The sequence below is a fragment of the Electrona antarctica genome, assembly GCF_951216825.1.
Source record: "Electrona antarctica genome assembly, chromosome: 23".
NCBI lineage: Eukaryota > Metazoa > Chordata > Actinopteri > Myctophiformes > Myctophidae > Electrona > Electrona antarctica.
In genome coordinates this window covers 30,586,987-30,602,979 of record NC_136804.1, presented here as the reverse complement: position 1 = coordinate 30,602,979, position 15,993 = coordinate 30,586,987, and the positions used below count along the sequence as shown (strand labels likewise).

The 15,993-nt window shown below is 47.3% G+C and overlaps 1 protein-coding gene across 1 annotated transcript in view; it reads left to right on the top strand.

Annotated features, from left to right (window-relative positions):
- The window catches only part of ano2b (anoctamin 2b), a gene marked incomplete at both ends in the record, with an annotated part of 96,458 nt that overhangs the window by 536 nt on the left and 79,929 nt on the right, over nt 1-15,993 (top strand). Inside the window, 2 exons of the mRNA XM_079494764.1 lie at nt 3,415-3,587; nt 14,238-14,696. Coding sequence (XP_079350890.1) covers nt 3,415-3,587; nt 14,238-14,696 — 632 coding nt within the window. The remainder of the gene's footprint in view (nt 1-3,414; nt 3,588-14,237; nt 14,697-15,993) is intronic.

Genomic DNA, 15,993 nt, shown 5'->3' with positions numbered 1-15,993 from the left:
CACACACACATTGAACGCACAAATGTGCACGCAGCCACGCAAGAGCACACAGTCAATCCTGTGGGCATGAAATCTGATTACAAGCACTCGCAAATTATGATCTGTTTTCAAGAACCACAGTGACGCTTCTGAAAAACAACAGAGTACCACAGACGAAAAACAGTCTAAGTCCAAATTTCAGACTGACCCCTCCACGAAAAGGCCTCGTTGTCCTGAACCCTTATCTATCATTTATACATTATGGATCAATAGTGTGGACTTAGACTGTTATTCGTCTGTGGTACTTAATGGTGATAACCTGTCAGAGTACCTAGACACATTGAATGCACTGACTCTCTGTATACGTATGTGTCACAGTCTCTCTCTCCCTCAGTCTGTGACTCCACCAAGGCCACTCCCACATTCATTTCCACCACACTGCAGTTCCATTTACACACCTGTATTCAACTCCCTCATCAGCCAACCTGTGAACACTTTGCCAATCAACCTGCTCCTATAAAACGGGACTCTTTGCAGACTCTCATTGTCAGTTCATAGTTTGATGTCATGGTTGTATGTTCCTGGGTTCCTGTTTAGCTCCAGTTTTGACTACGTTGTCATTTTGTCATTGCCTGATTTCTGACCTGCATCTCCAGTGTAAGATTTGCCTATTTCTTATTAAATACTTTAAAAGCTGCTCTGTTGCCTGTGACTCTGCATTTTCGGTTCAACCACTCTGTCTACATCCATGACAGTATGTCTGTCTGCAATCCACGTAACTCGAGAACCGTTCGCCCCGCTGACTTCAAATTCCACACCAGCGAAGGGAGTGCAGTGCCCGGCCTTGAGTCCTGGCCAGAACCGCCCGGAAAAAGACTCTGGCCAGGCTCTGCCAGTGGACCTAATGTGCCTTATAGTCCCCTCACCTGTCCAATTTCCAGGCTCTGCCTGATGAGCCAATTGATTGCCATTGCAACCCCATGCAGCCTGCACCTGTAGAATTCCCCACACCTTCCATTTCATTACTTAAGGTGGCCTTACACTAGCCGATTTTTTTTCAATCTGAAATCCGATAGAACCACACACTACAGGATAATCGGCCCGATTATCCTGTAGTGTGTGGTTCTATCGGATTTCAGATTGAAAACAATCGGCTAGTGTAAGGCCACCTTAAGGCCACCTTTAGTCAGTCCACTTTTCAGTCGGTTTGCACTCTTCAGAGAAAGACATTCTCCACAGATGATTATCACTGCACAAGGACTTAACAAAACTGCCAATGCCCCCCGCCCCCCTCATTGAGTGAAAGATTCTCTATTTATGTAAGAAATAAAATATGTAAGGTGTTTTTATATTTTATTTTAGTTATAGGGCAAGTATAATGTTTTAGATTTAAGGCATAATTGTCTTATTAGTAAGGGTTCCTTTTAATGCTAAAGGCATCAAGGCAATTATCCTCCTGCAGTGTCAAATAGGCCAACATCTATGTTATGTTGTTACCTGACAATTAGTTGAGTTTTGGTGGCATATATCGGTACTGGTTGATATCGGTATCGGAAAATAGGAGTTAGACAATAACGGATATCGATATTCAATGATTTAGAAATTAGAATTGATAAAGTATTTGGCAAAAACTTTAAATATTTGTCGACAGTGCAGGGGTGAGGAGGAGCATAATAGCGGCAAGCTGTTCATATTATGAATAGCTTGCCACTTAGCAGATATGAAAATAACAAAATATATATCTTTAAGATATTTGTATCCGCCAGGCCGTGTGCGTGTGTGCATGTGTGCGTGCGTGTGCATGTAGTACCTCTGTGCTGTTTACATTTATGACTAATAAAGTATTGTGTTATCCTTTTTAGCCTTAACATAATGGGCCTGGCCACATAGACATATACAGGTAGACGCCTCCTTCGGCTCTGGGCCGTCTGTATCTCCATAGACATAGAAAGGTAGACGCCTGCTCTGGGCCGTCTGTATCTCCATAGACATAGAAAGGTCGACGCCTCCTTCGGCTCTGGGCCGTCTGTATCTCCGTAGACATAGAAAGGTAGACGCCTCCTTCGGCTCTGGGCCGTCTGTATCTCCATAGACATAGAAAGGTAGACACCTCCTTCGGCTCTGGGCCGTCTGTATCTCCATAGACATAGAAAGGTAGACGCCTCCTTCGGCTCTGGGCCGTCTGTGTATCTCCATAGACATATACAGGTAGACGCCTCCTTCGGCTCTGGGCCGTCTGTATCTCCATAGACATAGAAAGGTAGACGCCTCCTTCGGCTCTGGGCCGTCTGTATCTCCATAGACATAGAAAGGTAGACGCCTCCTTCGGCTCTGGGCCGTCTGTATCTCTGTAGACATAGAAAGGTAGACGCCTCCTTCGGCTCTGGGGCGTCTGTATCTCCATAGACATAGAAAGGTAGACGCCTCCTTCGGCTCTGGGGCGTCTGTATCTCCATAGACATAGAAAGGTTGACCCCTCCTTCTGCTCTGGGGCGTCTGTATTTCCATAGACATAGAAAGGTCGACGCCTCCTTCGGCTCTGGGCCGTCTGTATCTCCGTAGACATAGAAAGGTAGACGCCTCCTTCGGCTCTGGGCCGTCTGTATCTCCGTAGACATAGAAAGGTAGACGCCTCCTTCGGCTCTGGGCCGTCTGTATCTCTGTAGACATAGAAAGGTAGACGCCTCCTTCGGCTCTGGGCCGTCTGTATCTCCATAGACATAGAAAGGTAGACGCCTTCTTCGGCTCTGGGGCGTCTGTATCTCCATAGACATAGAAAGGTCTACGCCTCCTTCGGCTCTGGGGCGTCTGTATCTCCATAGACATAGAAAGGTAGACGCCTCCTTCGGCTCTGGGCCGTCTGTATCTCCGTAGACATAGAAAGGTAGACGCCTCCTTCGGCTCTGGGCCGTCTGTATCTCCATAGACATAGAAAGGTAGACGCCTCCTTCGGCTCTGGGGCGTCTGTATCTCCATAGACATAGAAAGGTAGACACCTCCTTCGGCTCTGGGGCGTCTGTATCTCCATAGACATAGAAAGGTCGACACCTCCTTCGGCTCTGGGCCGTCTGTATCTCCATAGACATAGAAAGGTAGACGCCTCCTTCGGCTCTGGGCCGTCTGTATCTCCGTAGACATAGAAAGGTAGACGCCTCCTTCGGCTCTGGGCCGTCTGTATCTCCATAGACATAGAAAGGTAGACGCCTCCTTCGGCTCTGGGGCGTCTGTATCTCCATAGACATAGAAAGGTAGACACCTCCTTCGGCTCTGGGGCGTCTGTATCTCCATAGACATAGAAAGGTAGACGCCTCCTTCGGCTCTGGGGCGTCTGTATCTCCGTAGACATAGAAAGGTTGACGCCTCCTTCGGCTCTGGGGCGTGTGTATCTCGAGCCGACTTGCACTCCTCCTCACCCTGTCACACTGCCACCTACAGGCGGGGAGGTGTTTCCCAGAGCGAACACGGCGCTGAGCGAGTCTTCGTCCATCCACAGCGATGCTCTGTACCACCTGGCCCTGGAGCTGCATGGTCTGGGTCTGGACCGCTCCTCTTCCTCCTACTGGGCCCTGGACGATGACACAGCACACCCACCACCACCACTACGCACAGTGAGTGGCTTCTGGAGAGAGAGAGAGAGAGAGAGAGAGAGAGAGAGAGAGTGCGAGAGAGAGAGAGTTGTGGGCATGTTTGTGTGTGTGAGTGAGGACAAGGCTTGGATAATGTGTGTGTGTGTGTGTGTGTGTGTGTGTGTGTGTGTGTGTGTGTGTGTGTGTGTGTGTGTGTGTGTGTGTGTGTGAGTGTGTGCTTACGCCTATAGCGCTCTCTCTCTCTCTCTCTCTCTCTCTCTCACGCACGCGCACACACACACGAGAAGTACTAATTGATCTGTTGTCATGGAAAGATCAGATTGAATCCATCATATGTAAGAAAACAAAGCAAAGAATCTATTTCCTTTGCCGTTTAAGATCCTTCGGTGCTAGTAGACGGATCCTTCTTTTGTTTTTTACTTCTGTCATTAGTGTTCTTCACTTCTTCAGTACTGTAGTACCACCTGTATGTTTGTCTATAGCCTTAAAGTCACAGCTGCTGCAACAACTGAACATTTGTTCAAAGATTGTTGGACAACCATGCACTCAGAGGCTATAGAGCGTCGCAGTCCCGCCCCCTACCATGGACCAGGAAATGAATCCCAATGCATTTTTCCCATAGACAACACAAACAATATTTTGGACCAAACAAATAATTACAAAGAAGAAAAACAACAAAAAAGTGTTGTAACCTGCCGTTTTTTTCTTCTTTCTAATTATTTTTTCGGCCCCAAAAATTGTGTTTGTTGTCATGATTTGTCACGACTCGAGTTGGCTTTGTCCGCGGCGTAAACGTCTTTAAATAAATACTTTCTGAAATGTCTATGAGGAAAATGAACGGAGAATCATTTCCTGGTCCATGGTAGGGGGCGGGACTGCGACGCTCTATATAGCCTACATCCACTGATAGCAGCGTCTTGGCAAGGAATATCACCTCAAACACTAGCCATGTGTTGGACAATATAGGTTGCTATACTTCAGGAAGGAGATACAATAAGGTAAGACTAAAGAGGTCCTTTGTCCACCAATCAACTTTGAGGCTTAATCAGCCAGGGGTGGGCTGAGTGGTGAACGTTACTCTTGTCTTCATGTCTTTATGTATAGCCTAAGATTTAGACTCTCATTGACATTTTCAATCAGAATCGATAAATACATCTACGAGAGTCTAAATCTTAGGCTATAGTCTTTATCAGGGCTGGACTCGGACGGAAATTCGGGTCGGTCTGGGCTAAATGTTAAATACGTCCTGTGGCCTGGATCGTTGTCGGTGATGGCTTCATATATCTCATGGGGGTAGTATCAGCACACTTTTCCAGACGTGGGGCAGTTGTGTGTTGAATCTGGTTGGATATAGCCTGGGCAGCATTCCTTTTCGGGTTTATGTCTCGGTTGGGAGCGGATGATATCGCTAGTCATGTTGTAGTAGGAACAATCGTCAGGCAGGAACTTCCTTTTCCCTCAAAACGATTTTTCTCAATAAAAGCCACAGGCTACGAGAGCTTTTATTGTTATTCTTCCGGTTTGAGGGAAAAGGAAGCTCTGATTGATTGTTCCTGCCTGATGACTACAAAACAATACTACATGACATAGCGATATCATCCGCTACAGGCCGGTTCACACGGCAGTTTTGGAACAGAGACCAGGCTTTCCTCCGAGGTGGAAAGCCTGGTGGGGCGAGGACCGAGGTTAGATTGGATCAGAGCCTTAGATATAGACAGAGTTACGCAAACTGCGTTCACTTCATGGGGCTTCAGTCCAATGGCGGCTCTCCTAGACAACCAACTGGGCCAAGTCCTGGACCGGAAGTAGGCAGAAATGCATTGGACTCAGGCAAAAGCTCAGCTTTAATGATCTTGACTTAAATCCCTTTATTTTAGATTGTTTTGTAGTAATAGTAGGAAACATTAAAGAGACTTTAGTTGTACAATACTTTAAAACAGTTGTCATGTTGCACACATGCTTAAAATAGCTCTTGTTTGCGCCGCCCTCATTGAAAACAATGTTATTTCCAATGCAACTCCAGCTTGGCTCAGTTCAGGCTGCATGAACAGCACTCGAGCGCTCGGTTTCTGCCCCGTCAATATCGTAACTCTTCTATTAGATCATGGCTCATGTTGCTGCCCTGCATGGCGCTTCTCTGCGCGTCGGGATGTCTCCACCTCCAGGTGGGAGACACCTGCGAGGCAGGAGGAGCTCCAGCCTGCTGGTGTCTCGATCTGCTGCTATCGCACGGCGTGCTAGCCATGCGCGCACGCGCGCACACACACACACACACACCCACGCACACACACACACACACACACACACACACACACTGCCTAGTGCCAAGCATAGAGTATGCACGTGCGCCACTTTCCCCCCACACACATATAGCCTACATAATAATATCACTTTCTCCCAGTGGTGGGCAGCAGGCACCACCACCACCAGCTCTCAGATCCCACAGACAGACAGAGTTGTAGTTTCATATAGCAGCAGCAGCAGCATGTTGTAATTTGGGTCAGCGCGTATGGAGAGAGACAGACAACCTGAACAACTCCAACTATTATTTGCTTTAATTAAACCGTTATCAAAATGAGACCTGCTGCCGGGCTGGCGGGGGAGACCGCGCACGCAGCAGCATCACCGTCGGTCCTCCGGGGTGGTGTGTTAATTTAATTATATAGTTGGACTGCACGGCGGACTGTCATTATTCTGGAGATCATGTTGTGTTCAGAATGATATCGCTTCTCGACCTGTACGTCCTCCGTTAAACAATCTGTAGTGTAACTTCTTCGCTCTAGCTATAATTTGCCTGTCAAAAAGATGATGCAGCCCATCTCTCCACCGGCCGAAGACAAGATTCCTGTAAGTAAACTAATTACTATAATAGCCAACACGTTCGTTCACGCGGCTGCACTTTATTATTGCCTTTAAACATTCTCTATCTCTCGACGTTTTAAAAGCTTGCTTTGATAGACGCACGCGACTGCGTTTAAGTGGGGATATAGATTAATACGCCTATCTCTCTAGACGAGAAGCCTGTTGTATTTACGTTTGATTCACTGCGGTGTGATTAAAACGCTCGGGGTTTTGTGTTTGAGGCTATACTTTTTCTCTGGAGTGTGTTATTTTGTTTTCAAAGTTGCAGCGCCTATATACTACATTTATAGTATCTACCCGAACATTATTGCCAAGTGGTGCAGTACGTGCATTTACAATTTCAGATATTTCAGATATAAAACATATAAATCACATCTTCTGCATGGGTGTTGAGTCGAGTTACCTATAAAGAGGAACAATTACAATTATAACATGTATTGTTTGGATGAGGTTCAGCTGCGTTCACTAAAGCTGCAATCCTGATTGAACCAACACATTCTGAACATAATAATATTTCAACGTGATTTTAGCTAAGCGAGGTCAGCAAGTTAACAATCCTGTCTATAGGGGAAGGATGGGTTGCAACATAAAGTTGGAGAGTGCATGAAACCCAGTATAATTTTACATGAGTGGTTGTCAACAAAATGACACAAAAATGATTTAGCCTACAGAGCAAATCAATGCATTGATTGATTGATTGATTGAAGAATTTATTAACAGTTTGCAGAATTACAGTACATTTCAAGCATAAACTCAATACAAAGGCTGTTAACTGTGAGTGGACGACCCAATTAAGCATTACACTTGTTTCCAACAGGGTCCACCATGTTCAAATCATCAAAACATTTAGAGACGTACAAATAGACACTTCTATAGACAGAACAGGAATTCATCAAAAAGGAGGTAAAAAGGGAAAAGAAATATATACAGTGAGGGGAAAAAAAGGGGGGGGCGGGGGGGGGGATTCAGATTTTACGGGGGCCAGTTTCGAATTGCAGCCATCCGTAGGTGCCCTTTGAGAGCGGTTTTGAAGGAGTCAAGGGATTCGCATGTCTTAATGACAGTTGGTAGGGCGTTCCACATTTTGGTGGCATAGGAGCGAAAAGAATTTAGTCCCTTGTTTGTGCCGAATCTGGGTTGTACATGGTTCGTTGCACTCCCTCTGGTGTTGTGGGTGTGGACTTCGTTAACATTAAGGAAGTATCTAGACAGGTACATGGGTATCTTGGTGTAGCCTGGTTAATAAACCAGACCGAATCAGCCGTTGGCAAAAAAAAGTTGCCTACCAGCGGATTACGGTCTGGCGAGGCTCAGTAGCACGCCTCTTTCCTACAGCAGAGAACAGGTCGGACCAATCGGGACACGGTATGCAATATAGGCGGGCTTTGGTACAGTGACGTTCAATGCTTGAGACTTTTGACTGACAGTAGCTCTGACCAATTGCGTCAAAGAGAAAATGTTCCCCAGGAAATGAAATCCAAGTGGAGCCAGCCCAGACTGATATACCGCGACAGTGTTGTGTGAAGTGTTGTGTGATATTAGTCTGGCTTATTAGCCAGGCTAATCTTGGTGGTGTATCGAATCTTGTGGACCAGACCCATTGCAAGTTGCTGTACTCTGTCGTCGACCCTAAGCCATTCCAGCCTGTCGAAGTGGGCAGGGGTGAGGTGGGTTCGGGGGGCTAGATCAAGTAGGAGCCTGACCAGTTTGTTTTGGGAAGTCTGGAGCCTGGTTTTAAGGGCCTTTGAGGTGCTGTGGTACCAGGAGGTGCATGCATAGTCAAAGAAACCCTGTACAAGGGCTCCTGTTAAGGTCTTCAAGGTGTTTTTGTTGACCAGTGAGGAGATCCTGTAGAGGAATCTTGTTCTATGGTTGACTTTTTTGATTACGTTGGTGGCCATTTTATCACCGGAAAGATTAGCCTCCAGGATGGAACCTAGGTAGGTAATTTCATCTTTACGTGTGATAACATTGTCACCCACTCTAACCAAGAAGCCATTTGCCTTGCTGAGATTACTAATAGAGCCAAAGAGAATGGATTCAGTTTTTCCCAGGTGTAAAGATAGTTTGTTATCAGCGAGCCAGGTGCAGATTCTACCGAGTTCAGAGCTGAGGGCATTTTCAACCTGCAGTTTGTCCCTGTCCGAGACCAGCAGTGCTGAGTCATCTGCGAACAGGAACAAGTTGCAGTCACAGGCTGAAGTCATGTCGTTTACATATATTAGGAACAGTAGAGGCCCTAGTATGCTTCCTTGTGGAACGCCACAGCTCACTGGGAGGGGGGGGACAGTGTTCCGTTCACTTCCACCATCTGTTCTCTCCCCTCCAGGTAGGATTGCATCCAGCTCACTGATGTGCTATCGAAACCAATTGCTTTTAGCTTGTTAACCAGTATGGAGTGGTTCACGGTGTCAAAAGCCTTTTGGAGGTCCAGCATGACCATGCCGCAGTATTTGCCAGCGTCCACCTCTTGTTTGATGTGGTCGCTTAAATAGAGAAGGCATGTGTCAGTGGAGTGGGATGTTCTGAAGCCAGATTGGAACTCGTACAATAATTTGTTAGTGGCAAGATACTTTTCAACCTGTTCATAGACTATTTTTTCCATCACTTTCGAGATGGAACTAAGAATAGAAATAGGGCGGTAGTTGCCGGGGTCTAATTTACTCCCTTTCTTGTGCAAGGGGGTTACTTTGGCCAGTTTGAAATCTTGGGGGACCTGTCCCTGTTTGATGGAGAGGTTTACTATGTGGGTGATGATTGGAGCTATAGAGATGGCTGAGTCTCTGAGAAATTTGGAGGGAATGTTGTCATGGCCTGTGGCCTTGTGGGGTTGGAGGGCACTCAGTTTCTTAATTATCTCATCAGTTGTTACCATAACTAGTTTAAAATCGTCTTTACAAACACCTAGGTTTTTGTAGAAGGTTGTAATGTGCTCTACACCAAAGAGCCCAGAGTGGGAGGGCAGTTTGTTAACCAGAGTTGTTGCTATGTTTGTAAAGAAGATATTCAAGTAGTTGGCCACATCAAGGTTGTCAGTGATGAGAGTGTTGTCAGATTTGATGTTTATGTTCGAAAATCTGGTTTTTAGTTTCTGACCATAGCTTAGTTGATTGTTTAGTAGCTTCCAGAGCTCATGAGGATTGTTTTTGTTTTCCTGAGCTTTATCATTAATGAAGTTACTTTTAGCTGATTTGGTCATGGCAGTTACACTGTTTCGTAGTTTGATTCGTTGTGTATTAAGGTTGTTCAAACGAGCTTGGCGAACACTGTCGAAGCGCTTGGCTAGCTTTGACTTGCATTTTAGAACTTCAGAGCATTTTTTGTCTCTGGCTTTCATTGCAGCCAGTATGTCCGAATTCATCCATGGTTCCGAGCGGGTTTTGCCCCTGGTGGTTCTCAAAGGAGCCATGTTGTTCAGTACTGATGTAAATTTGGTTTTGAAGCCAAGCCAAGCTTCTTCGACAAGTGTGCTTTTAAGCTCATCGGACCAATCCAGACTCTCCAATACTTGGTTAAAGACCTCACTAGAGTAGGTTTTGAGGTCCCTTGATATGACTGTTTTGTGGCAGCCGGTCTTAAGTTTTTGTATTTTGCGGGTACAGAATATCATAAAATGATCACTAAGCCCACATACAATAACCCCTTTCTTGGAGATTCTGGATTTGTCCGAGGACAGAATGAGATCAATGACAGTTTGAGTAGAATCACACACTCTAGTGGGTTGGGTAATTAGCTGACTGACACTATGTAGATCACAGAACTTACTGAATGACTTAAACACAGGTGCTTCCTTACGTTGCATGTCTGTATTGTAGTCGCCAATCAGGATTTTCTCTACACATTCCTCCTCAGCTAAGCACCCCTCAAGTATATCATAGAACCCATGTTGGTCAGGCGGTCTGTAGACGGTGCCCACTAATACTGATTTAGCCTTTTTGAAAATTAATTCAACCCACACAGTTTCAATTTCATCATGCTGTAAGTCAGTACGAGTAACATATTCAGTGTCTTTGTGAATATACATACACACGCCGCCACCATGCCTGTTTCTGTCGTTTCTGATCAAAGAATAGTTCTCTATTTCAACTTCTGGGTCTTTGGTTGACTCGTCAAGTTTGGTTTCAGAGAAGCTAATGATGTTCGCCTTACCGCATTGAAACATATGCCTGATTTCAGCCATTTTGGGTCCAAGACTGTTGATGTTCAGGTGAAAGATATGAAGTCCGTTGGCTCTGACTATGGTGCTTATTTCCTCCGTGGTGAAGTAGGGAAGCGGAGGGCCATTGTTGATGTCTGTAGAAGCCGCGGGTTGCCGTGGGGGGAGGGTGGGGGGTGCGTGGGGGTCGTCGTGGGGTGGCGGGAGTGGGGGATGGGGTCCCTCGTCCAGGTTTGTTGAGGGCTCTGGTGGGGCCGATTGAGCCATGGTGTCGACCGGAGAAACAGCAGAAATAGCAGGTAAAGTATCACGTTGTCCGACTCCAGCCGCTTTGTCCCCCTTGGTTGGATGTGGAGACTCTTCATGCCTGTAGATGGTGGTGTTGTCCGTGTCTTTTGCCTCGACTGCCGCCGATGTAAGATCACTCCGTCCATTGTCTTGCCCAGTGGCTGAGGTGTGAATGGGGGAGGGCGGTGGAATGTGGGGGGTGGTGCCGTTGAACCTGGTAATGTCTGCAGCCAGATCCAACTCAATGGCGGCCGTGTTGATTGCCGACACCTCTAGGACCGCGGCTGGGGTGGAAATGGGGGAAGGTGGTGGTCCATTGTCCTCAGTAGCCCTGGGTTGACTGGAGGTGTGGGGGAGGGGGGGGTGTTCCTCGGTCTGCTCAGGTAGGCCTGTGTTGTGACGGTAGGCCACGTTGATCTCTGCCGCTGGGGCGCCTTCAGCGAACAAGACGGCTGCGGTGGTATATGGGGGTCCGCTGGCGTTGGCGCCCTGGAAGGCGTGGAAGCCGTGGCGCGTTGCGATGGAAACGGCCGATGTTTGCGGAAGCAACTGTTGCTGCAGAGCGAGCAGTCTCGCTTGAGATCGAGTGACCGGACCAGGATTGGAATGAATGTCTCCCGAAAGCAGCAGGCAAAGAATAATCACAGTTCTGCGATCCATTTTGCCAGTCGGGGGTTTGTTCTTGCGATCCGGGTTTGCTGTTAACAAGGCGTGAATCGCCGCCGACCCAAAAGAAATGTGCTTACATTCCGAGCCGTTTAGGAGGAAAAAGTCGCTGTGAAGCTCCTCCGCTTCGTTTCCGTATCGTTCCATCTCTTCATGGTGTAAAGTCCATGTTGAATTAAAGAACGCGTCCGTAATCCATAGGATGAAGAAGAGGAAAAAGGCGGAAAAGGTTGAAAACGTAGCCATGTCGCTGCGTTGTCCGGAGAGAGCTCTGGAATGCGACTGCTCAGGTCGAGGTGTGAGTGTGAGTGTCGAATAAACCTAATTTAAAGTTTTGGACTCTATATAAACTAACCAACATAAAAATAATATACGTTACAACAGAATGCTAATCCTTACCTTCTCTATAGGCTAATCTACCAAGAACTGACTTTTACAAAAAGATGGCATCTGTATACACCAATAGAATGATTATGACTTAAATGAATTAACTACATGCCTTGACACTACATGAATTAAATGGAATTGAATGCCTGGAATGCATGTCCGCTCCCCCCCCCCCCCCCCCCAGGTTGGCAGAGGAAGTGTAGCGCCCAGGATTACATTAGATAATTGACACTGGGTGAAAAAATGGGTTGCAAAATTGTGGGATAAAAACATGGAATTGAATGCTTTCAGAAATTCTTAACACACCAGTAAGCTTAATGAAGGTTTAACTGGACACAGAGTCACAGATAGGGTTGGCAAATGATATGAAACACCAAACAAGAGCATGGCAGGGGACCGTGTAGGCCTACTACAAGTACTGTAGCAGTGGCCGAACGGTTTGCGGAGCGGTCTTGTTATCGGAAGGTCGCCAGTTCGAATCCCCGGACCGGCACGTTAAAATTACCACCGCTGAAGTGCCCTTGAGCAAGGCATTGAACCCCTACCATGAAATGTTCTATGAGCAGGGTGTGGCTGTAAACAAGCATCTCAAGCTTAGTCCACTGGGTAAACAAAGAACTTTGCTTTTTGCTTTGCTTTTACTGCCAACGTCCTCAGATGTTTGGTGGCCTCGATACCAGTAAGACGCCCTGAGGGCGATAACCGCCGGGTGGGTGCATCACATCAGCCTGGGTGACGGCAGGCTGCTGGGCGAGCGCTGGCGCTTTGGAATGGGGGGGGGGTCAGATCAACATATGGAATGAATTCTGTACTGGAAAAGAGTGTACATGGTTTGATGAGGTCTGGCCATATATGGAGCGTGTCTTGAGTGTACAGGGTTTGATGAGGTCAGATCAACATATTATCTGGAATGTCAGGTCAGTTCCATATATGGAGATCTAAGGGTGGCAGTGGGGGCAGTGTCTTGACTGTACAGGGTTTGATAAGGGCCCAGGTAGGACCGGGCCTTCATTTTCAGGCCTGTTGAGAACTCTAGTTTTCGCCGGCTGCCGGGCACGGCTGCACTAATAACTTTGGGGCAGGCCCATCTAGAGTTTGAATGGACAGGTTTCAGTCAAAAGGGAGACATCGAAGAGGATGGGGAGGATCAACATATCGAATGTCAGAACAGGTCAGCTCCATATATGGAGATCTAAGGGTTTGAGGTCAGCTGTAGAGTTGCTGGCCGGCTCCATATATGCAGATCTAGGTGATGATCCAGTCATCTCCATGTATGGCTATCCAGGGTTTGATGAGGTCAGTGTCATGATCTTCATATATGGAGACGGCCATATATGGAGCATGTCAAAAGGTGTGACGGACTGACGGCCATATATGGTGGCGTGACGTGACACGAGGCATTCTAGTTCAGGGATAAGTGGTAACCCTACGTTTTAACGGCGGGTGAACAGCAGCGACTCTGGGCGATAAAACATCTCCTATAGTGGGCGTTCCTGCTGTCAATCATTACCGTATGTAATGTAACCGTATCACCATCCCGCTGATTGGCTCTCACCAGACAATGTCGTCCAAAAGATAAAATGTTTTTTGAACGATGTTCGTCTTATCATCGCCTCTTTGCCTGCTATCGCCAGTAGTTGTAATATTCCGTTATTACCTCGTGCTGTCAAATCTGTTCTCTCTTTAGAAGCGTTTATATTCCAAACGAGATGCTTGCTAAAGTCATAAATAGAAGACAGAACATTGCCGTTCTGATCAAAACCATAGAGAGGAGAGACAGTTTAGTGACTCGGGCCGTAAACAAGGAAGTGAGCGGCAGTGCGCAAAACATGTCTAGGATCGCTGAAGAGGGCATAGCCAAGCAAAAAAAGTATTACAGCGATCCCGTTTTGTGTTCAATGCGTTTCTGCGTTTGTGTGTGGACACAGATATCTTTGTCGTATGGGCAGGGATTTCTTTTTTTCAACGGACGACGAAAATATCCGTTTTGCAAAAAATCCATAGGCCTATAGGTATAGCCCAGGCCTACGTAGCCTTTGATAAAAAAAAAAAAAAAAAACATAATGAAGTGACATTATTGAGTGTCTCAGCCCTAGCGGTCGCTGTCTCGCCTTTAAGTCGTCTTACTGATATATTTTATATCATTAAAAAGGACGTGCACAAGATGCCTATACACGTCCTTCGCACCCCACGGTTTTGATTGAGATGACGTGTGGAGATCACATCGTCCTTAGCACAAAAGGTGTTAAAACGTATACTGTTAGGCACTGGCCTAAATTGGACCCATCATTTCACCCCCCCCCCCCCCCTAGGTGGTGGGTTCGAGTCCCGTGACCGGCAGCCCCCAACCTCAGGGCAGCATCAGTGGAGGCGGAGGAGGAGGAGGAGGAGCGGCCGGCCTGTACTTCTCGGACGGCAGGAGGAAGGTGGACTATGTGCTGGTGTTCCACCATCGACGGCATGGCGGCGGCTCCATGCGAGCAGCCATGCACCACCGGCTGTCCATCATCTCCAACGGAAACTTCCCCACGACGGCGGCGGCGGGGGGGGGCTCCTCGGACACCAGCGGGGGGGCGGCGGCACCGGGAGAGGGTGGTGGTGGTGGTGTGTGTGTGGGGGAGGTGTGTGTGGAGCTGGGAGGAGGTGCAGGGGAGCAGCAGCAGCAGCAGGAGGAGGAGGAGGAGCCGGCGGAGCGCGAAGTGGCGCTGATCAGGGAGGAGTTTGAGGCCAACCTCCTGGAGGCGGGGCTGGAGATAGAACGAGACGGAGAGGTGAGGACCGCACGCACACACGCCACGAACGCCACGCACGCACGCACGCACGCACAGCAACGACTTTGCTCTTTCGTCATACCTTTGCCCTGTTTTGGCCTTTCTGACTGCTGTTCCCCCCCCCCCCCCCCCCCCCCCCCCGTGTGTGTGTGTGTGTGTGTGTGTGTGTGTGTGTGTGTGTGTGTGTGTGTGTGTGTGTGTGTGTGTGTGTGTGTGTGTGTGTGCACACACACACACACTTGCAGATGAAGCAAGTTTATTTTAAGTTGAGTGGGAGATCATAGAACGTGCGTGCGTGCGTGCGTGCGTGCGTGCGTGCGTGCGTGCGTGCGTGCGTGCGTGCGTGTGTGTGGGCATGCACCTACTGGCATTTGAAGACATGCACAGATAAACAATGTTCCTTTTGCTCCATTGTTGCTGTACATCGTCCTCTCTTTATTCCTGAGCGAAGCGCCCAGGATTACATTATTATTAGACAATTGACACTGGGTGAGCCTAGCAGGTACCAATAGGTCCTACTTTTATCTCATAGAAAACCAACTGCTGCCGGGTAGATTTGAGCCATTCAGTGGTAAAGTGCTATTGGATGTTCAAGTGAGTTCTTCAGTGGCCAAAACAGTGAGTCATTCAGAATCACAAAGGGCCATAATCCCTTCTTCAAAAGGACTTAGGCTAATACGTGAACTGTTGCCAACAAAGGGCCACATGAGGACTTGGATATATATGCAGTACTCTGGTATTTATAGTATCGCTGGACATGCAGTATTTTTTTCCTTTGGGAATTTAAACTCATGTTGTTATCTAGAGCAGTGGTCACATGCTCAAACCATGTTCCTGTGCATGTAGGCTATGTTATGTACAGTGCAGTGCAGTGCAGTGCAGTGCAGTGCAGTGCAGTGCAGTGCAGTGCAGTGCAGTGCAGTGCAGTACAGTACAGTACAGTACAGTGCAGTGCTGTACGTTCCAACTCAACGTTATTGTCACATCACCACCGTACGTTGTCGCACAAGATCATCAATTTCAAGAAAGGTGGAAAGAGAAACATGAAGAACAGGTTGCATACTTCTGACCAATATATCGTTGCCCTTGTGTTATTATCGCCTTTTATTATTACATTATTATTATTACCGATATGGAAATTCTTGGCGGATACAGATGTTTAAAATAACAATTTAGCCGATACTGATACCCATATTAGTTTATTTAGTTTGTAGGCTGCAGATATAACCAACACACCAACATAGAATCTACAGCTTGGTAGGTTGCAGATAACCAACACACCAACATAGAATCTACA